This window comes from Capricornis sumatraensis, chromosome 14 (genome assembly GCF_032405125.1).
Source record: "Capricornis sumatraensis isolate serow.1 chromosome 14, serow.2, whole genome shotgun sequence".
NCBI classification, from domain to species: domain Eukaryota; kingdom Metazoa; phylum Chordata; class Mammalia; order Artiodactyla; family Bovidae; genus Capricornis; species Capricornis sumatraensis.
In genome coordinates this window covers 48,852,753-48,880,293 of record NC_091082.1, presented here as the reverse complement: position 1 = coordinate 48,880,293, position 27,541 = coordinate 48,852,753, and the positions used below count along the sequence as shown (strand labels likewise).

The 27,541-nt window shown below is 47.5% G+C and overlaps 1 protein-coding gene across 2 annotated transcripts in view; it reads left to right on the top strand.

The window, feature by feature from the left end:
• Positions 1–5,638, top strand: part of TNFRSF1B (TNF receptor superfamily member 1B) — a 35,505-nt gene extending 29,867 nt beyond the window's left edge. Inside the window, exon 10 of one of the 2 annotated variants that reach the window (XM_068985897.1) lies at positions 2,940–5,638. In XM_068985897.1, the coding sequence (XP_068841998.1) occupies positions 2,940–3,217 (278 nt within the window). In that variant the 3' untranslated portion in view covers positions 3,218–5,638. Of the gene's footprint in view, positions 1–2,936 lie in introns of both variants that reach the window. The other variant, XM_068985896.1, reaches the window with a different exon arrangement.
• Positions 5,639–27,541: the final 21,903 nt, after the last annotated feature.

Here is a 27,541-nt window from a genome sequence, read left to right as displayed (position 1 = left end):
CCGGCTTCATCCCCTGCGGGCACACCCCCCCCCACCTGCCACTCCCCCCTCACTCCCCCCCACCGTGTTTCTTCCTGGTTTCTGTCTGAGCCAATGAGTCCTGGGCTGCCCCTGCAGGACACTGGATGCCCTGCACCACCAGCCTGGGCTCCCCTCCAGCCTCCCTTCCACCACCCTCTCAGGTGCTACTGAACCACAGGCTTCTTTCTGTTTTTGGAGTCCACCAAGTACCTCCAACCCTTGCCCTGTGTGTTCTCCCACACACAGAAGAAGCACCCTTCCTTCTAAACCATTTCAGATTGTCCTCTGAGTCCCTGGTATCCAGGCAGGGAGTCTTTTTATAAAATACATATAATATGTAAAATGGCATATAACAATATTATATTTCAATGCTATGTTCTGTAAATATTGCATATCATATATTAAGAAAATATTGATCTATATTAATGTTATATAAGATATATTATATATAACATATAATATAATATTATGGCTTCCCAGGTGGCTCAGTGGTAAAGAACCCTCCTGCAAAGCAGGAGACACAGGTTCAATCCCTTGGTTGGGAAGATCCTCCTGGAGAAGGAAATGGCAACTTACTCCAAGTATTCTTGCCTGGGAAATCCCATGGACAGAGGAGCCTGGTGGCCTATATATAGTCTATGGGGTCACAAAGAGTTGGACATGACTTAGTGACTAAATAATAACAACAACAATAATATGATATTATATATAGATATTATATTTATATGAGGGTTATATCACTATATTAATATTCTAGATTAATGCTATATATAATATATAGCATATAGCATAAATTGCTATATTAATATTATGTCTCAATTATATTTGTTGTATATTATGTGTTGTATTTTATATAGGATATTACTATATATGGTATATATTTATTAATACATAATATTAATATTGCATTCTAATAAGTCATTATATTATGCGTGCTAAGTCATTTCAGTCATGTCTGACTCTCTGCCACCCCATGAACTGTAGCCTGCCAGGCTCCCCTGTCCATGGGATTTCCCAAGCAAGATTACTGGAGTGGGTTATCATTTCCTTCTCCAGGGGATCTTCCTGATCCAGGGATCAAACCTGAATCTCCTGCTTGGCAGGCAGATTCTTTACCACTGAGCCACATGGGAAGCCCCTATTATATATTACAGTTATATTATTACTATATAGTACATTGTGTTTCCTCATCCTATTAGATGAGGAAACTGAGGCCCAGAGATTAAACAGCTTATTCAAGGGCACACCCAATAAACAGAAGAGCCAGAAGTCACCCCTGGGCTCTTGGGGGACAGGGTTGGGCTGAATGAGTAGATGATACTCCTGGTCTCCACCCGCTATGCCTATTGTCTGGTCCCTTTGGGACTGAGGCATCAGGAGTGTGGAGCCTGTGCCCTGCTTACAGTCTGCATTTTGCCCTGGGCCTGGTCTGTGACTACTGTCATCCCTGATGGGCATTGGCAGTGCCCACATTGGACAAGGCCCCTGGGTGGAGTCCTGCAGAAAGCTTGGGGCTTCCTTGAGCATGTTTTGTACTGAGAGGCCAAGCCCACTGGCCTGCATCTCCCCCTCTCACCTGGCAGTGCTGGCTGGCAGGTCAAGGAATGACCGTGAACTTGGGTCATTCCTAGATGCCTTCCCAGCAGTTCTGGTGCTGTGAGACTCTGAGCAGGTTCCTTAACCCACCGAGCCTCAGTTTCCTGGTCTAGAGGTGAGCATGGCATCTCCTGGGCAGGACTGCGACAGCCTTCCCTCCCTGCCACCTGACTTGGGGACATTTCCCATCATAGCCCACCCTCATCAGTGTGAGGTCTCACCAGTGCCCCCACCGCAGCCTGAGAACTCCCCAGTGAAGGACTGGGTCAGTGCCTGCAACATAGCCAGTGGCCCTAACGTTTGTCAAGTGAATAAATGAGATCCAAACATAAACTCCTGGTCTTTGCCCACCTCTTAGATTCATCTTCCTGCATTCTTAGCGACACCTCTTCCATACCCAGTGTGGTGTGGCTTCCTCTTTGGAGACCTGTGTCTCTGTCTGCTCACCCCATCTACCCTCTGTCTCTCTTCCGTTCCCCTCCTGAGTCTCTGGCCTCTGCACCCCACTTCTCTCCCTCTCACCCAGCACCTCTCCCCACTGTGGGAACGGGTAAACCTCAGGTCTGTGCCCCCTCCTGCTTCCCTATCTGCCCCCGCAGTGTCTCATTCACGGTATGCAAAGGCCACGGCGAGCTGGGTGACATTTGGGTGCCATGAAGGCATGGTATGGAAATTTCCTTCCACCCCATGATTTCAGCTCCCCATCCCCACCCTTGCTTCTTTGGGGCTGCATTTTTTTGTTTTTTGTTTTGTTTCATTAATGCTTTTTATTTGATTTTGTTTTTAAGTCTTTTTTTGGGGGCAGTGAATTTAAAAAATGTTTTTTTATTTAAACTTTTTATTTTCTATTGGAGGTATATCAGTATGGATACTTTTTCATTTCTATTGGGGTATCACAATGTCATGATAGTTTCAGGTGAACAGTGAAGGGGCTCAGCCATACCTATGTGTATGCCCATTCTCCCCCAAAGTCCCCTCCTATCCAGGCCGCCACAAGTTCAGAATCTCTGATTCTTTGTGGGGAGTGTGTTTTGTTCTTCAAACACCTTCACTTGCCTTATGTGGTTGGCGCCTTCTGTCTATAGGGTAAATCGGGCAGGATATTCTTATTTGACAAATGAAGAAACTGAGGCACACGAAGGTTCAAGCGGCTTGTCCAAGAGTACACAGCAAAGCTGGGCTGGCACAGGGGCCTATGCTCCTGGCCCGGTGCTCTTTCCCATGTGTCCGAATCTGCCTCTTGGGCAGGAGACAGGCTGTGAAGACACTCCTCTCTCTAAGAATCCCCCACTGACTGCCCTCTCCTGTCTTGTGTTTAGCAGAGGCATCTTCTGGTGGCCACGGGACCCAGGTCAACGTCACCTGCATTGTCAATGTTTGCAGCAGCCCTGATCACAGCTCACAGTGCCCCTCCCAGGCCAGCTCCACGAGGGACACAGACGCCAGCACCCCCAACTCCCTGAAAGAGGAGCAGGTCCCCTTCTCCAAGGAGGAAAGCCCCTTTCAGTCCCAGCCGGGGGCTCCAGAGACTCTGCCACAGGGCCTGGAGGAGAAGCCCCTGCCACTCGGTGTGCCTGATGCAGGAATGAAGCCCAGTTAACCCAGCTGGCTGTGGGCTGTGTCACCACTGAGCGGGGCCCAACCTCTGGTGCTTCTCTACCCCTCCCCTCCCCCAGGACTCTGTCTGTTTCTGGGCCAAATTCCTTTGTGCACAGCCTCAGCCTTCCTCTCACCTGCAGGCAGAAGAATGAGGCGGGCAGAGTTATGATGGGTCCTGTCTTGGTGTGTGTCTAACTTGGAAGGCTGGCGGACACAAATGTGCTGGGCAGCCGGGAACGAGCCCTTGCCTCTCTGAGAGCTGCCCCCCAGCCGGTCCTGCAGTCTTGGCTTCTGGAGCCCTTGTTGTTTCAGGGTTTTATTAATACTGTTTTTTAATCCCTGGACTCTACTCCGCTCTGGCTTCTTGTCAGGGAGGAAGGATGCTGTGTGTATCAGTGGAGAGAGTGGAGAAAGGACAGGCCTTTAGCCTGAATGGGAGACTACAGGATGGTCCCAGTGAGGGTGGCCATGTGCCATTAAGTCAAATGGTTCTATGCAGGGAGAGGGTGGCAACCCCTATAAGGGTCCCCCAGGTTAGCTCAGGACCCTGGGCAGCACCACCTCCAAACCCACTCCTGCTATCTCCATCTCATACCATGGGCTAAAAACTGGATGCTCAGAGGGCCCGGGCAGGCAGCCTTTTGAATGAGTGCCGTGACCTGGTTAAAATGCCAGACCTCTAACCGGAAATCTTCCAGTTTAAACTTGTGGCAATTAAAAAAAAAAAGCACCATGGCACAGACAAACAAGCCGCAGTGTAACAAAGCCAGACTCGGGGTTTGCATCCTCTGCCTTTGACCTTCACTCCCGTTTACCCACAGTGCCAGCTCCCCTTCCCCACTGTCTAGTGTGGGGCTCCAAGGCCACACCTTTTCCTATCAGGGAATTTCAGGAACTGGAGCGACTGAGGCCCCGCAGCCATCTCCTCCTACCTCAGCCTGGGCCTTCCTCTTTCGCCTCCCGAAGGGGTGTACCTATTTCTCTCAATGCCCCCTCCTGCTGTGCCTGAAGTCCCAGGTCCCAGTGGAGCCTCAGAGCCGCTTTGGTACTGGGCCCGCTGAGGTCCTGGGTGGACATGAGATGCTGAGAGCAGGTCTTGTGTCTGCGTGTCCGTGTTGTATGTTGTGGTTCTGTGACCCGTGTTGTCAGGTCAAATGGCCTTCCGGGAACTGAAGTGCTGAAGCCAACACTTGGGCCAATGGATTCTTCCCCATTAAGGAGTCCCCCCACTCCCCAAAATATATGCCCAGGCCCTGCAGACAATGGACAAGTGAGGCCTTAGCCACATTCTGGAAGGAAGGGGGATGGGGGCCTCCTTGAGAAGACAGCTGGATCCCATATACTTGGATCCCTTGTTGAAAAATTCCACTGAACTTGAACTTGGCAGCTGAACTTTTAGAGGGTAGGAGAAGCCCAGCCATTACCCTGCAGTGAAGAAAGGCTTCCCACGCTGGAATCAAGATGTCCCTGTGCCTGGACTGGCCAGAGTCTCCAACCGCATTGGACCCTTTGCAACCGTGGAGCACTTCTGCCCCCTAGTGGACTGTTCTGGGAGGACCTCAGGCTTCCTTGCTGTCACCTTGCTGTGGAGGACCTCACCTTGCTGTCAGAGCCGGAATGAACTACGAGACTCTGGGTGTGGCCTCATTTTGTTACCAGAGTAGCCACTAGACCCCCATCGACCCCCTCCCTTGAACAGGAGCTCACATATACCTTTAAGTCACAGGGTTGGGACACGAAGAAAGAAACTATAGGAAGAGAAAAATAAAAACTGGATAGAACCAGCTGAAACCAAGACGGAGATGCATCTGACCTCCAGCAGACCCCGAGTCTCAGTTGACACTGAGTGAACTCCGGGAGTTGGTGATGGACAGGGAGGCCTGGCATGCCGCGATTCATGGGGTTGCTCAGTCGGACACGACTGAGCGACTGAACTGAACTGAACTTACTACATTAGCTACTAAATGACATACCTACTGGTTGCCGTGACCAGGAATCACTGACCAAAAAAGGACAGAAAAGAGGTGGCACCCCATTTCTAGGAAAACCCTGCCTCTTTCCCAGAAAAGGAGAGCACTTGCCTCCCCATCATTCCTCGCACTCTTCCCCCCATTGTTCTTGACAGCAAATCTGGCTCCCCATTAAGGCGAGAAGTTTGTTTATGAATGGTTAATAAGTTCCCACTTCTCCATTCTCTGACCAATGAATAGAGCTTGTGCTGCTGTAATCTCAGCTTCCATTTTGGGTTTGGTTGTGTGTACCCAAGCAGAAAAAGAAACTTCTCTGCCAAGGAAGGGGGCCTTGGCCAGTCTAGGGCCCAAGTGCTGGAGGGAGTCCATTTGACCTAACTGATAACAATTTCGCCAGCTTGTGGGCTTGTGTTGATCCCAAGGACAAGGAGAGTTTGCACTGTATGTATTCTGGACAGCATTCCTGCTTATGAATAAACCTTTTATTTGTTTTTTACTTTGACTGCTGGCTTTGTCTTCCGGTCTGAGCTGGGGTGTGTCATTGGTCCTGGCGCCTGTCACCAAGGTAAGGGGGAGAATGGGTCTTGGCCACTGGAGTCTGATAAGTCCATTCTGTGCCAGACCCCAGAAGCACCCACATCACAGTTGCCCTTGCCGAGAGCCTGGCCACTTCCTGAGGCATGGAATGGACAATGCTTTTTGTCCAGAACCACCCAGCTGGCCTCCAAATAGGCCCTCAGCACACATCCCATCCATTGCCTTGGTCTCTCAGCCTGCCCTTGGGGTTGGGGTGGTCTCTGCAGGTCTGCTTATGCATGTGCAGCCCTGTACTCACTCAGGGGAACAAGACTCTGGCCTCCAGGAGGCCCCAGTCACTGGGTACTCCAATTGTAAGCAGATAAGTTAGGGCTCCTTGGAGAAAGAGAAGGCATGGCTTTCTTGACAGAAGAGAAACCATTTTGTGAGCTTAAGTCTAGCCACAATGCTTGTGCTTGAACCGGCCTCAGTAACTACTGATCTTAAGGGAATAGAAGAATGGAGAAACAAAGGACTGTTGGAGGGCAAGAGAAGTGACAATAGCAAAGATGATGTACCAGTTCTAAAGACCCCCAGTTCTGTTTCACTGGTAAAGATTAGCCTGAAATGCTCAACCACCAGATCAAACGGAACCTGAGGGGTGATGATGTTGACCTTCTCTGACCATTGTAACTTCAATCAACTTAGACTCAACTTAAAAACTTGGACTCTGCCTACAGCTCAGGCCCCTTCATGACTATATGTGTGACTTTAGCTTAAAACTTCCCCAAGTTTTCTATTCAGGGGGACATTACTTGTGGAAAGATCTCTGGTGTTCTCCTTACTTACTGCAAATAATCATAAATCCTTCCTGAGACTTCTCTGGCGGCCCAGTGATTAAGACTTCTAACTCCCAATGCAAGAGGCGCAGGTTCGATCCCCAGCTGAGGAACTCAGATACTGTATGTCACTCAGCACAGCCAAAAATGAATAAATAAATAAAAATAAAAATGTAAATACATAAAAATAAAAGGGAGAAATTGAAGTAATAATAAATACTTCCTTCTCCTGATCTTTGACTTGGTTGTCTTTTGGTTTAATACTCACCAAGAGGCAAACTCAGTTTTTGGGTAACAAGCAGAGCACAGGGGCTGGAACAGAGGAGGGCCCTGGCCACGGCCAGGGGCTCAAAGGAAGGGCTCCTAAGACATAAGCAGGAGTTTTCCAGAATAAAGGATTTGGAGGTGGTTGCCAGCAAAGGGGTTTCCTTATGTCAGGGCCTGAAGGGGAGAGAGACTCTGGCCCATGAGTTCATTCAGCCTCCTGCCCTGCTCTCTGACACTCCCTCACCAGACCCGTTTTCATCGGTGATTTCTTGGACTTCCTGCTGCTGCTGCTGCTAAGTCGCTTCAGTCGTGTCCGAATCTATGTGACCCCATAGACAGTAGCCCACCAGGCAACCCCATTCCTGGGATTCTCCAGGCAAGAACACTAGAGTGGGTTGCCATTTCCTTCTCCAATGCATGAAAGTGAAAAGTGAAAGTGAAGTCAGTCGTGTCCGACTCTTAGCGACCCCATGGACTGCAGCCCAGCAGGCTCCTCCATCCATGGGATTTTCCAGGCAAGAGTACTGGAGTGGGGTGCCATGCCTTCTCCGTTGGACTTCCTACTGATGCCAAAAACTCAGCCTCTGTGCACCAGTGCCAAATCAAATCTCAGAGTTTTGGGTGAAGTAGAAAACAATAGTTTTATTGCTTAGCCAGGCAAAGGGGAACACAGCCAGCTTGTGCCCTCAAAACTGTGTGTCCCTATGGTGTGGGAGGGATTTGGTGAGGAGTTTATAACAAAGGTTCAAGTGTGGGGTTGCTGATAAGGTCCAGGGTATGTGAAGGGCCTACATTCCTTTAATCTGGCCTTTGGTGGTCTCCTGATAAACTTCTCTGATTCTCAAGGTTATCAGACTGTGACCTCTGAAATGAAGAATGCTTCATCAAGTGAAAAGTGAAAGTATTAGTTGCTCAGTTGTGTTTGACTCCTTGTAACTCCATAGACTGGAGCCTGCCAGGCTCCTCTGTCCATAGAGTTCTTCAGGCAAGAATATTGGATTGGGTAGCCATTTCCTTCTCCAGGGAATATTCCCAATCCAGGAATAGAACCTGAGTCTCTGGCATTAAAGGCAGATTCATTATCATTTGAGCCACCAGGGAAGCCCTCATCAAGTAGTTAACATCTTCCATTTGGGGGAGTTTTAGTTCTGTGGAAGGGCTCAAAATACTGTTCTGTGTGTCCCTTGAGGTGGAACCAGGACTCTGCTCCAAGGCTGCACCAGTGTTTCTTGACTACTCCTCCCTTGTCTCTGCATCCTCTCCCTTCCTTGATCAAAAACCGAACCTGCCCTTTGGAACTGAGGGAAGGTCATGGAGGCTGAAGCATGTTCCCTATAAATAGGAAACAGGGGACACAGAAAGGTTTCTGTGCCCAGGAGCCGCATAGGTTTCTGCTCAGTTGGCATCTGTGGCCAGGTCCCACTCTGTCTCAGAAACTCATACCCCAGAACAGGGCTAGGCAAACTTTTCTTATAGAGCACCACATGGTAAGTATTTCAGGCTTGGGGAGGGGGTGGGCTTACGGTTTCTATCACAATTTCTCAATTCTGCTGTTAAAGCATGGAAACAGTCGCAGATGTTACATCAAAGAATGGATGTGTGGAGTGTTCTCTGTTACTGAGTCCAAGCTCACTCTACTCACTGCATATGCACACACTCAGTTGTGTCTGACTCTTTGCAACCCCATGGACTGTAGCCCACCAGGCTCCTCTGTCTATGGGATTCTCCAGACAAAAATACTGGAGTGGGTTGCCATGCCTTCCTCCAAGGTATCTTCCTCATCCAGGGACTGAACCCATGTCTCTTGTGTCTCCTTCATTGGCAGGCGGGTTCTTTACCATTAGTGCCACTGGAAAGCTCCTGCTAACCAGGCAACAGACCAGCTAACTGAGAAAAGAGGTGTTGAGGCAAGGAGTAAGACTCCATTTGGAAAGCTTGCTGTTAGGAAGATGGCAGACTAATGTCCCAAAATAACCATCTTCTCAGGGTCTGGATGCCAGATCTTTTATAGAATAGAGATGAGGGTGGGGAGGTGAGGAAGTAAAGGGTTAAGTAAAAAGGCCGTTAATCTTGCAATCTTGCAAATATCTCCTGGAATGGCCAGCCCTAGGGAAAGAATGTGTATTCTCTTCCTTCCTATAGCCATCAACAGGTGGACAGGGTCCTGAACAAAGGCAGTTATTTTCATATTCAGGCAGAGGGTCAGGTTTCCCTGAAGCAGGCCATTATGTATAAACATTATCCTTATAGTGAACAAAAGCAACCAGAAGCAAAGGTTAAAGTGAAAGAAACAGATCCAACATGGAATCAGTTCTTCCCTATAACATTTCCACACCACCAAGCAGCTCCCTAGTTCTCAGTGGATCAATGAGGTGTTCTACAAACTGAGCTCAATTCTGATACTCTCTGCCTGGAGGTAGTTCAGACCCCACAAGGTTAAGAGTTCAGTCCCATTAGACACCCCCCCAACTGCAAATGCCAATCTCAAGTCCAGATAGTCACCTGTGCTTCTGTCTATCGGCTCTAAGTCACAGGTTTCTGCAACTTCCTCTTTGGGTTCAATCATTTGTTAGCATAGCTCACAAAGCTCAGGGACCATTTTTCTTATGTTTCCCAGCTTATTATAAAGGACACAGATGCACAACCAGATGAAGAGGTACACTGGGTGAAGTCCAAGGGGTCCTGACCCAGGAGCTTTTGTCACCTTGGAACTGGGGACCCATCGCCCTCCTGCCTGGGTACCAACTTGGAAGCTTATCAAGTCTCATTTTTCAAGAGCTTTTATAGAGCTTAATCTGTAGACCTCTCTTCATTTCCAGAGGTCAGTGGGTGGGGCTGAAAGTTCCAAGCCTCTGGTCACTTGGTCTTTCTGGTGAAAGCCCCAACCTGAGGCTGTCTACGGACCCCACTGTGAGTCACCTCATTTACATAAACTCAGGTGTGCTCAAAAGGAGATCCTTGGGACTGTTGGCTTAAAGAGTCACAACCTAGAAGTTGAGAGTTTTGTTTTATTCGGCAGAAATTGTTAGGACTTAAGCCCTGAAGGCAGCATCTCAAGTAACACTGAGCAAATTGCTCTGAGAAGATGAGGGGAGGAGCCAGATTATACAGCAGCTTTGCAATAAGGGGCAGGTAGTCTGAACATCAAACAATTATTGTTAATTAAAGAAAACCAGATATCCCAAGTTAAGGAATTTAGTGATTTTCTAGGTAAGGAAAGGTGAGAGAGTCTGGGCTCACTGAAATCATTCCTTTCATATGCATCTCAGCTATCTGAGGTCAGTATTCTGCATTTTTCACGTCCTGAGTTCCTCAGTGCTCACTGCAGGGAGTGGCTACAGCCTGGTGGCTGCCAGATCCCTCAAGTATTTCCCGGGGGCCCTTAGGGCTAAGGAATTCACACTTGGAGCACTGGAATTGCTGATGACTGTGACATCCTTGTTTACAGGTATAGCAGGAAGTATTCCAGTATTTCTCAGGACTTCCCTGGGGATTCAGTGGTTAAGATTCCCTGCATCCAATGCAGATGGCACAAGTTCAACACCTGGTAAAGGACGATCCCACACGCTGTGCAGCCAAAAAAATAAATGAATAAATACCTCTTTAAAAGGTGAGGGAGGCTCCTTATGAGTAAATAAAGATGCTTCTATCATTCAAGAAATTCCAAGGGTTTTAGGAGCTCTGTGCCAGGAATCAAAGACCAAATATATTTCTTATTATATCACAAGTGTGACTATATTCCAATAAAACCTTATACTATTTGACCTGTGGTTTGTGGTTTGCTAACCCTGCCCCAGACCTTGTCATTATGGATAGCCATAGCCACAATCCCAGTTTCAAGCATCCCACTCTCCCTTGCCTCCACCCCCACCCCCACCACTGTTCTGTCTTTTTCCCTCCTGGAACCTGCCCTCCATTAATCCCACCACCCCTCATCCCCTCCTGTCTTAATCAGCATAAGCACTATGGTCAATTATTTAGTCCTTTGTATGCAACCTTGTTACCCAAAAACTGGGTTTGCGTCTTAGCTCTTGACACCCATCCAGCCAAAAGACACAATCAAGCCAAAGATCAGGCGAAGGAAGGATTTATGACAACTTGCAGTAAGGAGAACATCAAGGATCTGTCCCAGAGCAATGTCTCCCTGAATAGCAAAATTGGGGGAGGTTTAAGCTAAAGGTACATGCGTATCAGGCAGTAGGCAAAGTCCAAGCTTTAGCTGATTGAAGTCACAAGTGTCAGAAAAGGTCAACATCATCATCACTCAGGTCCTTGTTGATCTGGTGGTTGCGCGCTTCTGGCTAATCTTTGCCACTGAAACAGAACTGGGGGTCTTTAAAACTGATACATTATCTTTGCTATTGCCATTTCTCTTGCTGACTGTTTGTTTCTGCATTTCTTTGTTCTTTTAAGATCATTAATTACTGAGACAAGGCAAGAAATACTGGAGTAGGGTGGCATTTCCTACTCCAGGGAATCTTCCTTCCTGGGTACAGAATTCTCAGTTTTGTAAGATGAAAAGAGTTGGGGAGATGGGTGGTGGTGGTAGTTGCCCAACCAGGTGATGCTTTTGAACTGTGGTGCTGGAGAAGACTCAAGAATCCCTTGGACTTTGAGGAGATCAAACCAGTCAGTCCTAAAGGTAATCTACCCTGAATGTTCATTGGACTGATACTGACACTGAAACTCCAGTACTTTGGCCACCTAATGCAAAGAGCCAACTCATTTGAAAAGACCCTGATGCTGGAAAAGATTGAGGGAAGGAGGAGAGGGGGATGACAGAAGATGAGATGGTTGGATGGCATCACTGACTCATTGGACATAAGTTTGGGCAGACTCTGGGAGATAGTGAAGAACAGGAAAGCTTGGCATGCTGTAGTCCATGGGGTCGCAGAGTTGGACATGACTGAGCAGCTGAACAACAATGACATTATTGGCTTAAAACAACATAAATTCATTCTCATAAAGTCTAAAATCAAGGGGTTGCCAGGAAGGCTAGGCTCTAGGGCAGAATCTGTTTCTGGAGGCATGAGGGGAGAATTCATTTCTTTGCCTTCACCTTCTAGAGGCACCTTCATTCCTTGGGTTGTGGCTCCTTCCTCAATTTTCAAAGCCAGCAGTGTAAACCTTCTGTAGTCATATCTCCTGCCTCCCACACGTGATTACTTTGGGCCCACAGGGATAATTCAGCATAATCTCCCCATCTCAAGATCCTGCCAGGTAATTCATAGATTTCAGGGATGCAGATGTCGACGACTTTGTGGGAGCCATTATGCAGTCTCCCAACCACCATCCACACACTTTTTTAGATAGACCATTTCACACCCTGTCTTCTCAAACCTGTGACCTCACCCCATCATTACCATCAGTTGGTTACCTGGATGCCCATTTTAGTAAGGGGATAAAATAAAGACAAGAGAGCATCCTCAGGCTCTCCCACCACATCGAGCTGCCTACCTGCCCAGGGTCTCAGCCTTCTCCCCTGTGACTGTATAAACTCCCAGGCTGCTGGCTAAGGGCATCCTCCTCTCTGCTCTGGATCTCAACATCTCTCCCAACTCAGGGACATTACTCCAGCACCTCTCCCCTCTCCCTCCTTTAGCATCAGCTTCCTGGTCTCCTGGATCTTTTTTGACTACATACAAACATACCAGTGATCCTCCCACTTAAAAAACAACTTACTCCCCTATACCCATTAGAAAGGCAAATTTTAAAAGAAGGAAAGAAAGAAGGGAAAGAACGAAGAAAGAAAAAAGAAAGGGAAGAAGAAAGAAAGAAGGGAAGGAGAAAGAAAGAAGAAAGGAAGGAAGGAAGGAAGGAAGTATAGGGGAGGATGTGGAGAAATTGGAACCCCTTTGCACTGCTCGTGGGAACTTAAAATGGTACGGTGCTAGGAAATGCAGTATGGAAGTTTCTCAAAAAAACCCAACAACATAGAATTGCCACATAATCCAATAATTCCAATTCTGGTTATATATCCAAAAGAACTGAAAACAGAGACACACATACTCTAATGCCAGCGTTCATTGCAGCATTATTCACAATAGCCAAAAGGTGGCAGCAGAGCAAGTGTCAACAGGTGGATGAGATATGATGGCGTATTATTCAGCATTAAAAAGAAGGAATTCTGACACATGCTACAACATGGATGGACCTTGCAGAAATTATGCTAAGTGAAAGAAGTCTGTCACAAAAAGACAAATAACGTACATAGGATTCCACTTATATGAGATACCTGGGTGTGTCTAAGTCGCTTCAGTCATGTCAGACTCTTTGTGACCCTATGGACTGTAGCCCGCCAGGCTCCTCTGTCTGTGGGGATTCTCCAGATGAGAATACTGAAGTGGGTTGCCCTTCCCTCCTCTAGGGGATCTTCCCCACCCAGGAATCGAACCATGTTTCCTGCGGCTCCTGCTTTCCAGGCAGATTATTTACCGCTGAGCCACCAGGGTGGAGAAGGCAACGGCCCCCCACTCCAGTACTCTTGCCCGGAAAATTCCATGGATGGAGGAGCCCGGTAGGCTGCAGTCCATGGGGTCGCAAAGAGTCAGACAAGACTGAGCGACTTCACTTTCACTTTTCACTTTCACGCATTGGAGAAGGAAATGGCAACCCACTCCAGTGTTCTTGCCTAGAGAATCCCAGGGACGGGGGAGCCTGGTGGGCTGCCATCTACAGGGTCGCACAGAGTTGGACACGACTGAAGTGACTTAGCAGCAGCAGCAGAGCCACCAGGGAAGCCCCTGAGGTACCTAGCATAGTCCAATTCACAGGGACTGAAGTGTGATGATGGTTGCCAGGAGCTAGAGGGAGAGGGGTATGGGAAATTGATGTTTACTGGGTACGTGTGTGCGTGTGTGCTCAGTTGTGTCCGACTTTTTGCAACCCCATGGACTGTAGCCCACCAGGCTCCTCTGTCCATTGAATTTTTCAGGCAGGAAATACTGGAGTGGGTAGCCATTTCCTACTCCAGGGGCTCTTCCTTCCTGGGTACAGAATTTTCAGTTTTGTAAGATGAAAAGAGTTAGGGAGGTGGATGATGGTGATGGTTGCCCAGCAAGGTGAATGGGCAGGCATACCTTGGAGACAGTGTAGATTTGATTCCAGATCACTATGATAAATGAGTCACATGAATTTTTTGGTTTCCTAGAGTATATAAAAGTTGTATTTGCTCTATACTGTAGTTTATTAAGTGTACAATAGCATTATGCCTAAAAAAACAATGTATACACCTTAATCAAAAAATACTTTATTGCTGGGACTTCCCTTGTGGCCTAGTGGCTAAGACTCTGCACTCCCAATTTGCTCCCTCAAATACCGGGTTCGATCTCTGGTCGGGAAACTAGATTCCACATGTTGCGACTAAAGATCCTGTGTGCCCAATGAAGATGGAAGATCCCATGTACCACAACTAAGACGCAGCACAGCCAAATAAACAAATATTTTTTAAAAAATACTCTATTGCTAAAAAATACTCTATTGCTAAAAGTTTGAGCCTTTAGTGAGTTCTAATCTTTTTGCTGGTGGAAGGTCTTGCCTTGAGGTTGATGGCTGCTGACTGATCTGGATGGCGGTTGCCTAAGGTTGAGTAGGCAATTTAAAAAAAGGAGGTGACCATGGAGTTTGCTGCATTGATTGACTCTTCCTTTCACGGTCAGTTTCTCTCTAGTATACAAAACTGTTTAATAGCATTTCAGCCACAGTGGAAATTCTTTAAAAATTGGAGTCAATCTTATCAGACCCTACAGCTGCTCAATCAACTGTGGTTATGTAAGATTCTAAGCCCTTTGCTGTCATTTCAGTAAGCTTCATATCATCTTCACCAGGAGTAGATTCCATCTCAAAAGACCACTTATTTGGCTCATCCGTAAGAAGCAAGTCTTCATCCATTCAGGTTTCATCATGAGATTGCAGAAATTCACTCACATCTTCAGGCTCCGCTTCTAATTCTAGTTCTTCTGTTACTTCCACCACATCTGCAGTTATTCCTCCATAGAAGCCTCAGATCCCTTGAAGTCATCCATGAGCACTGGAATCAGCTTCTTCCAAATTCCTGTTAATGTTGATCTCTCTTCTTATGAATCAGGAAGGGTCTTAACGGCCTCTAGAATGGTGAATCCTTTCAAGATGGTTTCTTAGCTTATTTTACCAGATCCATCAGTGGACTTTTTATCTATGGCAGCTAGAGCTGCACTTATTTCCTAAATAATAAGACTTGATTTTAAGCGTCTGCCTCCAATGCAGGAGACCCAGGTTCGATCCCTGGGTCGGGAAGATCCCCTGGAGAAGGAAATGGCAACCCACTCCAGTATTCTTGCCTGGAGAATCTCATGGACGGAGGAGCCTGGTAGAGTACAGTCCACGCGGTCGCAAAGAGTCGGACACGACTGAGCGACTTCACTTTCACTTTTAAATTTAATTAATCAATTTAAATTAATTAATAATTTTATTTAATTAATTTAAATAATAAGTTGAAATTAACTCCTTGATCAGCAGGCCACAGAATGGGTGTTCTGTTAGCAGTCACGAAGACATTAATCTTCACCAGGGCTTGTGGGTGACCAGGTGCATTGTCAATGAGCAGTAATATCTGAAAGGCATCTTTGTTTCTGAGCAGAGACCTCAACATTGGGCTGAAAATATTCACAAACAATGTTTAAACAGATGTGCTGTCTCCAAGCTTTGTTGATCTATTTATAGAACACAGGCAGAGTAGATTTGGCATAATTCTCACTGACTTTAGCCTAAAGTCATCAGTTATGTTAGCTCCTAGCAAGACAATCAGCCTCTCCTTTGAAGTTTGAAGCCAGGCACTGACTTTTCCTCTCTAGCTATGAAAGTCCTAGACGGCATCTTCTTTTAGTCCATCCATCCATCCATCCATCCTTCACATGTTCAGTCGTGTCTGACTCTTTTGTGATCCCATGGACTGTAGCCGACTAGGCTCCTCTTTCCATGGGATTTTCCAGGCAAGAATACTAGAATGGGCTGCATTTCCTCCTCCAGCTGCTTCCTCCTCCAGGGAATCTTCCCGACCCAGGGATTGAACCTGCGTTTCCTGTGTCTCCTGCATTGCAGGCACATTCTTTACCGATTGAGCCATCAGGGAAGCCCCCTCTTTCAATAGAAGGTTTTTGCATCTGTGCTGATAATCTGTTGTCTAGTGTAGCCATCTTCATTTATTATCTTAGTTATATCCTCTGGGTAATTTGCTGCTTCACCTTGAACTTTTATGGTATAGCAATGGCTTCTTTCCTTCAACTTCATGGACCAGGCTCTGCTGCCTTAAACGTTTTTTCTGCAGTTTCCTCGCCTCTCTCAGCCTTCCTAGAATTGATGAGAGTTGGGGCCATGCTCTGGGTTAGGCTTTGGCTTAAGGGAATGTTGTGGCTGGTTTGATCTTCTATCTAGACCACCAAAACTTTCTCCATTTCAGCAATAAAGCTGTTTCACTTTCTCCTCATTCGTGTATTCACTAGAGCAGCACTTCTCATTTCCTTTAAGTATGTTCCTTTGCATTCACAACTTGGCTAAGTGTTTGGCACAGGAGGCCTACCTGCCTGTCTCAGCGTTTGGCATGACTTCTTCACTAAGCTTCATCATTTCTAGGCTCTGTTTTATAACAGAAGTGTGGGGCTTCCCTGATGGCTCATCGACCTGCCAATGCAGGAGATGCTGGAGATGCCAGTTCGATCCCTGTGTCAGAAAGATCCCCTGGAGGAGGAAATGGCAACCTACTCCAATATTCTTGCCTGGAAGATCCCATGGACAGAGGAGCCTGGCGGGCTGTAGTCCATGGGGTTGCAAAAGAGTCAGACACGACTGAGGGACTAAACATGGAGCACCAAGAGACGTGTGACTCTTCCTTTCACTTGAACACTTAGAGGTCACTGTAAGGTTATCAACTGGCATGATTTCAATATTATGTCTTAAGGAATAGGGAGGCCCAGGGAGAGGGAGAGAGACGGGGGGCATATGTATCTGATCAGTGGAGCAGTCAGAACACACACATTAAGTTTGCCATCTCTACAGGCACAGCTTGTGATGCCCCCTAAGAACTACAATAGTAACATCAAAAATCACTAATCACATTTCACCATTTCAAACATAATAATAATGAAAATGTTTGAAATATTTAAAGAATTTTATTTTATATTTTTAGCTGCGCTGTGTGGCTTGTGAGATCTTAGTTCCCCAACCAGAGTTTGAACCCAGGCCTTTGGCAGTGAAAACATGGAGTCCTAACCACTGGGCTGCCAGGGAATTCCTGAAGTATTTCAAGAATTATCCAAATGTGACACGGAGACATAAAGTAAGCAAATGCTGTTGGGAAAATGGTATGGATAGACTTGTTGGACACACAAGGTTGCCACAAATCTTCAATTTGTAGAAAATTCAGTACCTGTGAAGCACAATAAAATGAAGTGCAATAAAACGAGGTGTGCCTGTACTTAATGCCACTGAACTGTTCACTTAGAAATGATTAAAATGGCAGATTTTATGTAATGTGCATTTCATTACAATTACAAACAGCAAAAACCTTCTTGAAAACAATTCTCTCTCCAGTTACTGTTAGATTTCCCAGTTACTTCTTCTTTTTTTAAAAAAAACCTTTTGTTTTGTACTGGAGTATAGCTGATTAACAATGTTGTGAGTTTCAGTTGGACAGCAAAGGACTCAGCCATACACGGACATATATCCATTCTCCCCCAAATTGTCCTCCCATCCAGGCTGCCACATAACATCGAGCAGAGTTCCCTGTGCTATACAATAGGTCCTTGTTGGTTATCCACTTTAAATATTTCAGAGTGTACATGTCCATCCCAAACTCCCTAACTATCCTTTCTCCCCATCCTTTCCGTTGGCAACCGTAAGCTCTCTAAGTCTGTGAGTCTCCTTCTGTTTTGTAAATTCATTTGTATTATTTCTTTTTAGATTCCACATATAAGAGATATCATATGATATTTCTCCTTCTCTGTCTGACTTACTTTACTCAGTATGACAATCTCTAGGTCCATCCACATTGCTACAAGTGGCATTATTTCATTCTTTTTAATGGCTGAGTAATATTCCATTATATACATGTACATCTTCTTTATCCGTTCCTCTGTCGATGGATATTTACGTCGCTTCCATGTCTTCGCTATCATAAACAGTTCCCAGTTACTCTTAACAGCAAGACATTGTTTATTGACAATATCGAAAAAGTCTATTGACATTCACTGTCTCCAATTTATCTTCTCCCATTTTCTCTTGAGCTTATTCCATTGAAGCTGTGTCCATCTCATCACTAGAACTCTTAATGGCCAGATCGTTGCTGATACTAACCCTGATGCTCAATTCACAGAGACTCTCAGGGCTCCTCTCACTTCCTCTGTGGGCAGCGTTTGATCCAAGTGACCAGTTCCTTCCATGAAACAGCTCCTTGCCTGCTTCCAGGAGCACACACTCCCTTGGATTTCCTGTCATCAGGGGCTGCTTCTGCTTCCTGCGCTGCTCCCTCCTCATCTCAACTCTTTGTATCTCCTCCATCTCCCACTCCTTCCCCTGCAAGGCCCACACATCTTCATGGCTTTAAGTACCACAAATGCATCCTGCAGCTCCCAGAGTTTGAATGGATAGGTGTTTCCTGGGCTCCTACTTCATGGCAGGCTGAAGATGCTCTAGGTGCTGGGATACAGCAACTACTGAAGCAAAAGGTTGGGAAGAGAAACAATAAGAAAACACACACACACAACACTCCTACCAAGATTAGGAGTGTTAGAGTATTAGATGTTTCTTAAGAGCATCTAATCTTTTTCTTTGCACCAGTCAGCATTCCAGGATAGAGCTCTTATTTCCATTCATGTTTTTTTGAGTACTGCTCTTAAGTACAGTACACCTAGCTCATTAACTGTGGCTGGGCCATAATTAATGGGTAGTAGTGTTTTCTAAAACTGGATTCATGCACACATCCAAGCCACATTAAAATTTCAACTGAGAGAGGACTTCCTTGTGGTCTAGTGGTTGAGACTCAGTGTTTTCAGTGTGGGCGGTTTGGGTTCAACCCCTGGTTGGGGAACTAAGATCCCACGTGCTATGTGGTACAGCCACAATAATATAAAATTAAATAGCCTATTCCCAAACTTTCTTTAAAAATTTCAACTTAAAATCTCTACAAAGTCTCTTTCCTTTCTATCTGAAAAAAAAATGAAGCTGGTCACAGAGAATAGACCGATGGGGGGTTTCCACTGTCCTGCTAAGGTGGGCAATGGGCAAAGGGACTCATGAAAACTCATAGTCAGTACAGAGACAGGGCCAGACCTGTCTTTTGGAAAGATGTCTGCAGGTGTTGGGGGTGGGGGTGAGTGGAAAGTGGGGCTGTCAGGACTGGGATGCTAATCCTGTCTGTGGCTCTCATGCCCTTTGGATACTGGGAGGTGGGCTGATCCCTCCTAAAGCCCCCTGGTTCCGGCTACGTTGGGAAGATGACTAGGGAAGGGAAGATTGGAAGCAAAGACACCAGGGATATGTTTGTTGTGTAACAGGGAAGAACAAATCTGATTCCTTAATTGTGTCTGTTTCTTTAACTTTGTATTTTATTGCTTTTGCTATAAGTTGAGAATGTTGCCTACTGAAATATACCTGATAGCCCATCTCAGGGCTCTCATCTTTAATGGCATAACTCTTTTCCATTCATATAGAGATTAAAAAGTTGCAGAACATAAAATAACGTTTGTCTTGTTGGAGGTTTATAGGAACATTGTGACAGGACCTACATGGACAGCTGCAAGAACAAAGGATTCCCGCACCAAGAGGTTTGCAACAACCAACCATACTCCCTCCCCTTTTAGTATAAAGGAGGCCTGAGCCTTAACTTGGGGAAGATGGTTCTGGGACACTAGTCCACCATCTTCTCGGTCTGCTGGCTTTCTGAATAAAGTCGCTATTTCTTGCCCCAACAACTCGTCTCTTTATTGGCTTGTTGTGCAATGACCACTATGAGCTTAGTCTGGGTAACTGTTGTTCTCCACCCTCTCCTCCAGTCCTCTTTCCACCTAGCTCTGTATCCTCTTCAGACTGAATCGCCAGACCCCTGCCTCCCAGCTTCCAGCAGGGTTTGCCCTTGGGAAGGCAGCAGCAGGAGCAGAGTGGGAGGAGAGCCCTGGCCGGCTGTATTTCCTCCTCCACACAACTTTCCAGTGGCTTCTAACCGTATCCGCTCTCTCAGCTTGCTTTACTTTGCCACTCCCTCTCTGTCCCCACAGCTCCTCCCCGTGTACTTAGCCCGCTCCCTGGATTTTCTTACTGCTGCCCTCTGCTCTGCCAACTTCCCTTCCCTTAGTTTGCCCATGCCCTGTTTGCTTCCAAGGGGCACCACAGCCCTGACCGCTCTCACTGTACTTTTCCCAGGCCTCTGCTGCAGAGGAGCCTCCTAAGTTCCCATCCCGGGTTCAGTTTCACTCTACACAATGGGGGTAATAACAGGTCATGTGACGTGAGAGGCATAAAGGAAAACTCTTCCCACATGTTGCCTCTACTCTCAATACTCCTGATACAGTCACCAAATGTGGGGTTTTTTCCCCCTCCTCCACACCAAAAGATTCAGCGATACCAGCTGGGTGTGCTACAGTTTAACTCAATTCCGACATTGTCTACATGGAAGTTGTACTAGAGCTCACAGGGTAAGGGCTCCCTCCTACAAGACTGCCTTAATTTCACACACCAGTCACAGGTTCAGGTGTTACCTGTGCTTAAAAAAATTTTTTTTTAATTATTTACTTATTTTTATTTTTGGCTCCGCTGTCTTTGTTGCTGCATGGGGGCTTTTCTCTAATTGTGGTGCGTGGGCTTCTTGTTTCACTGGCTTCTCTTGTTGCAGAGCATGAATTCTAGGTACACAGGCTTCAGTAGTTGTGGCACACGGGCTTAGTTGCCCCAAGGCATGTGGAAATCTTCCTGGACCAAGGACTAAACTGGTGTCCCCTGCACTGACAGGCAAATTCTTAACTGCTGGACCACTAGGAAGTTCCCCTGGAAGCTTTCTGAACCTCATCCTTTTGAGGTTTTATGGAGACTTCCTTAACAGGCATGCTTGATTGAATCATTGGTCACTGGTGATTGATTCAACCTCTAGCCCTTCTTCCCAACCCAGAGGTAAATGGTTGGAATTGAAAGTTCCAACCCTCTAATCACATGGTTCATTCCCCTGGTAACCAGCCCCCATTCTTGCGGGTCTTTCCAAAAGCCACCTACTGATAGAAACTTAGGTGTGACTGAAAGGGATTTGATATGAATAATAAGACACAGATTTTGCCTTTATGGCTCTGGAGCTTTTTCAGAAATGAGAACACAAGAAGAGTTATTTGAACAAAAGATGCTCCATCGCTCTTATCATTTGGGAAATTTCAAAGATTTTCGGAGTTATAAGCCCAGGATGGAGGAATGGCAATCAAATGTATATTTCTAATTATAAATCACAATATCACAGTGGGGAAATTTGAAGCAACTGAAGGCAGCCACCAGCCTGATGAGTTAACTGATCAAAATGGGCCATGTGAAGCCCCTCCTGCCTCTTTATTTTCTTTCACCCAGATGGAATAAGTGGTTTCACTAAAGTAGGGCCAGCGTGGGTGGGAGGAAGAAACTTTTGGATTCCTCTCCATCTAGTTTGCATTCAGTCATCGTTGTTAGGGAGCACCTTGATGGACTAGCACAGAAGTCAAGAAGTCCAGAGTTGTGGGTGCTAGAAGTCCACCTTTCCAGGTGTGAATCTTGGTTCTGCCACTTCCTGTTTGTGTAACCTCAAGCAAATTAATAACCTTCTCTGTGCCTCACTCTCCTTGCCTCTAAAATGGGGTTAAAATATCTCCGTCAGAATAAGGGATTACATGAACTACTATCTATAAAATACATGGGACTATGTCTGGCACATAATAAGTGCTCAATAAATATTAGTTGTTATGTGTGTGTGTGCTGGGGATGCAACAGAATGCAAGGCAAGGAAGGTTTCTGCTGGAGCTGCCATGCTAGGTGGGGCTATGTGTAGAAATATGTGTGAGTGCTACGCCACTGGTGAGTTTAAGAAGAAAAATAAAACAACATGGGAAACCGACAGAAGTGGGGGTGCTGCTAGTTTGCAAGGTGAGTTCAGGAGGGCTTCTCTGAGGAGCTGGTATTTGAGCTGAGGCTTTGGTGAAGAGAGGGACAGCGGCTGCTCCAAGTTCACACAGCAGGTTATAGGTGAAGCTAGGGTGCAATCCCCAGAGAAGGCAATGGCAACCCACTCCAGTACTCTTGCCTGGAAAATCCCATGGACGGAGGAGCCTGGTAGGCTGCAGTCCATGCTGTCATGAAGAGTCGGACACACCCGAGCGACTTCACTTTCACTTTTCACTCTCATGCATTGGAGAAGGAAATGGCAACCCATTCCAGTGTTCTTGCCTGGAGAATCCCAGGGATGGCGGAGCCTGGTGGGCTGCGGTCTATGGGGTTGCAGTGTCGGACACAACTGAAGCAACTTAGCAGCAGCAGCAGCAGCAGCAGGGTGCAATCCCAGGACTCTTTTTGTTTTTTAATTACAATATTGTGATGGTTTTTGTTATACATCAACATAAATCAGCCATAAGTATACATATGTCCCCTCCCTCTTGAACCCCCTCCCACCTCCCTCCCTGCCCTACCCCTCTAGGTTGTCACGGAGGCTTTGTGTTCCCTGCATCAAACAGCGAACTCCCACTGGCTATCTATTTTACATATAGACTCTTAACCTTTAGGTTTGCCCCAAGCAGCCTCCTGGCTTTCCAGATGCTACACGGCTTTCTGGTTTCTGAATATGGAGCTCCAGGCGGGGCAGAGAAGTCCCTGGAGAGAGAGGAAATTCTAAAGAGCTGGTTATCAGGAGCCCCCTACAGGAAACAAACTGTTCACCCAACTCAACTCCTCAGATAAGTATCAAGCCCAGCCGGCTCAGTGCCTCCTCTGCATGGCACAGATAATGGGTACCTTGCCTATCTCCCAGGGCAATTATGGAGATAAAATAACAGAAGCTCAGTTTTCCAACTCTCAGGCCAGGCCACACTCAGACCCTTGCCATCATTCAGGAAACAAACCCCAACATCTTCCCCTGGCTCCTGAAGCCACCCTCACTTAGGAGTGAGTCAGCCCACAAGCACCTCATGTCTTGTCCCTGGGGCCCCAAAACTGTCCCACCCTCCTTGTTTGCACCTGATCTGGTCTAGATGATCTGGAGGCCAGGTGGGGAGGGACCTTTATTGGGACGTACTGCACAGGGCCTCTCAAATCTGCCTGCCCCAGAAAACTTGCCCCCTTGGACCATTATGCACTCCAGGGTCTAGCCTGCATGGTGATTAGACGGGATCCCCCATCTCCTGCAGTCCTTCACCTGTCACGTGTCTGAAACTTGCAACTTTGGGGGCCACAGCATGGGTGGGGGACCACGGGAGGTCCTTCCCTGTGGCCAACACAACCCTTTCCCCTCTGCCAGGCCAACCTTTGACCGACCTCTCTGTTCCCTGGTTCCCCCATAACAAGCAGTGGGTGGGTGAGGGTGAGCTGCAGTCATCATGCAGAAGGTTTCAGGCTGGCAGCAGAGTCCTGCATTGTCCTGCGGTCTCTCTGTGTGATCGTAAGTTCCTTCCCCTTCCTAATCCTCAGTTTCCTCTTCTGTACAATGTGGGCTTTGGACTAGCTCTACATTTCCAAACTCATCACTTGGGGAGCTGGGTCCTCCTCCATACTCCCTGAATTTGTATCCCTGGGGGCCAGTTCTTTCCACTAAGACCTCAAGCTAAAACTGTACACCCCTCGATTCCACCTTGCTTCCCTGCATTCTTTACTACCTATCACGATCCCACTCCCTGCATGCTTTATGCTGACTTTGCTTTTCATCTGTATCTCTTCACCCTGCTGGTATGTAATCTCCAGGAGGGCAGGGATATTTATCTACTTATTTGGTTGTGCTGGGTCTGTTACTGCACTCGGGCTTTCTCTAGTTGTGGTGAGTGGGGGACTACTCTTCATTGCGGTGTGAGGGCTTCTCAATGTGGTGGCTTTTCTTGTTGTAGAGTATGGGTTCTAGGGCTCCTGGGCTTCAGTAGTTGTGGCACGTGGGCTGAGTTGCCCAAGGTACGTGGAATCTTCCCTGACCAGGGATCGAACCTCATGTCCTCTGCATTGGTAGGCAGACACACGCACTTTGATTTTCTCTTGTGTAAACACCCAGGAATGGGATGGCTGTGCGATGGATGACTCTCAGTGACACTGGTTGAAGAACGGTGTCCTGGCACAAACTCCTCAGGTAAGCCAGGTGTCTCTGGGCTGGAATATCTGGATCCTGAGATAAGGCCTGAGGGGTCCCTTCCTTCATGCCTTCTGTGGAGTCTGGGGTTTTACACCCAAACCTCAGCCTCTGAGGACACCCAGGGTTGAGATTCTGATGGGTTGACCCCACCTCACAGGAACCCAGGCTTTCCTTAGGAGTGAGTCAGTCCACAAGCACCTTCATTAGCTTAGCGTCCTGAAGGTTGATAATTATTATGGTGAACAGATACCTGCAAACTTGCAGATGCCTGCGTCCTGCATCTTCTGACTTTTTATGAGCCTGAGGTGTTCTTCCTGTCCTTCTGGTGATAATCCAAGATGAGTTGTTCATTTGTTCGTTTATTCACAGCACCTTCATTGAATCCTTCCTGTGTTAGGCCAAATCTAGGTACTGAATAAACATTAGTGAAAAAGACACAATTTATGCTGTCAGGGAACATTTAGGGCGAGGAAAGAAAAGATGTAGGTCAGTCAGTTCAGTGGCTCAACTCTTCGCGACCCCATGGACTGCAGCATACCTGTCCATCACCAACTTCCAGAGCTTGCTCAAACTCATGTTCATGGAGTCGGTGATGCCACCCAACCATTTCATCCTCTGACACCCCCTTGTCCTCCCACCTTCAATCTTTCCTAGTATCAGGATCTTTGGCTAGAGTATTGAAGATTCAGTTTCAGCATCAGTCCTTCCAATGATATTCAGGACTGATTTCTTTTAAGTATAAACAAGTAAATAAACTAATCTCATTTCAGGCAGCATTACATTTTGTGAAGATAATGACAGGATAATGAATGAGGGGAACTTAAGATAGGGCAGAAGGGAAATCCTCTGAGATGAAATGTTTGAAGTAGAGAGTGGGCTATATGATTATTCAGAGTTGCCCTGTACCATATACATCTCTTGAGCACTTGAAAAGCAGCATTTATATTGTGATGTGCCATAGTGTAAAATACACACAAGATTTAAAAAACTAATGTCTTTTTTTTTGACAGTGGTTCTTTCTTTCTTTATTTATTTATTTTGTTTTACCAGGTCTTAGTTGCAGCATGTGGGATTTTTAGTTGTGGCATGTGAACTTAGTGTGGCATGTGAGATCTAGTTCCCTGACAAGAAATCAAACCCAGGGGCCTTGCACTGGGAGTGCAGCCTTAGCCACTGGACCACCAGGGAAGTTCCCCAAATATCTTAATAATACTTTTCCTGTTAGTTATAGGTTGATCCGTCCTGAATATTCATTGGAAGGACTGATGTTGAGGCTGAAACTCCAATACTTTGGCCACCTGATGCGAAGAACTGACTCATTTTGAAAAGACCCTGATACTGGCAAAGACTGAAGGCAGGAGAAGGAAACGATAGAGGATGAGGTGGTTGGATGGTATCACTGGCTCAAAGGACATGAGTTTGAGTAAACTCTGGGAACTGGTGATGAACAGGGAGGCCTGGAGTGTTCTAGTCCATGGGGTTGCAAAGAGTCAGACACGACTAAGCGAATGAACTGAACCGAACAGGTTGAGATGATAATATTTAGAACATGTTGGATTAAATAAAATATATTATTTCACCTTTTAGTTTTCCCTTTAAAAAAATGTACCAACTAAGTAAATTTGGTATGCAGCTTAGCGCTGAAGAATTGATGCTTTTGAATTGTGGTGCTAGAGAAGACTCTTGAGAGTCCCTTGGACTGCAAGGAGATCAAATGAGTCAATCCTAAAAGAAATCAACCCTGAATACTCACTGGAAGGACTGATGTTGAAGCTGAAGCTCCAATACTTTGGAGCTGATGCAAAGAGCCGACTCATTAGCAAAGACCTGGATACCCGGAAAGATTGAAGGCCAAAGGAGAAGAGGGGTGGCAGAGGATGAGATGGTTGGATGGCATCACTGACTCAATGGACATGAGTTTGAGCAAGCTCTGGGAGATAGTGGAGGACAGAGGTGCCTGGCATTCTGCAGTCCATGGGGCCGCAAAGAATTGGACACTACTTCACGACTGAACAACAACAACAACTGCATTATACTCCCACTGGACAGCAATGGTTTCTGTAAAAGCATCCTAAGCAGAGATGCGAAATCAAAGGTCCTAAGGTAGTAACTGGAGGATTCTGGAGCAGAGCGGGCCCAGGAAAGAGTAGCAAAAATCGGAGTGGAACAAATTCAGTAGGATCTTGGTTTCAGCTCTCTGAGGAATGGGTTTTAATTTAAGTGTAGCGGGGAAGCAGTTTTAAGCAGGCAAGTGGCAAAGTTTGCGTTATGTTTTAACAGACCCCTGGACTGCTAAGTGCCGAACCGACTGCAGGCCAGTCTGTCCTAAATATTATCATCTCAACCTGTAGCCTTCCCCCGGACTCGGTTTACCCACATGCTATAACATGAGGCTGTTAGGGCCTTTCTCCCCATTCTGCTCCAGCCCCTGCAAACTCTGAAGTGGGCGGCCGGCGGCGCCTCCTCGATGACTCGGCGCTCGGCTGGTCAGGCGCCGGCGAGTCGCTCGCTCGATTGGTCGGGTCGGGGCAGGCCTGAGTGTGGCCGGCCAGCGCCATTGAGGAGCCGCGGAGAGGAAGCGCCGCGCAGTGCCGGGCTGGGGCGAGCGGTCCGGACACCGACAGGTACGGGCCGAGGCGGGGCGGCGCCGGGCGGCGAGCTGGGCCGGGGGACTCAGGGCGGGCGTGGACCCGCGGTCGGCTGCTCGGGATCTGCTTCAGACCTAGAGGCCCGGGCCCGCCCGCGGGGAGCGCGGCGCGAGGAGTCTGGGGACCCCACCGTCAGGCCCTCCGAGCTGCTCGGTGAAGTCCTGGGGCGTCCGAGCCCCCGACATCCCCTAGCGCCCGGCCCTCACCGAGACCCCCGCGTCCGAGCCTGTGCGGGCACCCTAGCCAGACGCTAGGCAGTCCTGAGCCTCTCGGGACTCCGGCGTCCGTGTCCTGTGGAGTGTGAGCCCCCGCCAGACCCCGCATCCTCTCCAGGATCGGGGCAGCTTGGTTCCCGGGAATGAAGGGGGTGTCATCCCGCGTCTCCCCGCCGGAGCCTTGGTCTCCACACGAGAGCCCAGCGTATGAGCCTCGCTACCTGTTCCCAAGAAGGATCTCCAGTCAGGGTTCTAGAGGGTCTTAACCACCCCCTTCTCCAGCCTTTGGGATCACGGTCTGGGCTGCGGACATCAGGCCTCAAACCTCTTTGCCCCTTGCCCTCCGGGGTCATGCCCTGGCTGAGCCCCTCCTTCCTGGTGCTTGGGGACTCCTGGACCTGTTCCTTCCTGGCTCTATCTGGTAGGTGGGGTCTCCGTCCCCCAGAACTGGGCGTAGGGTTTTGAGCAGAGGGGAGGCGCACGGTCTGGGGGGAGCCTCGCCTCCTGGGCTGTTTCCTTCCTGCGGGGCCCCGGGCCTGGCTCCTGCCCCTCTCCGGCCGCTGATCTC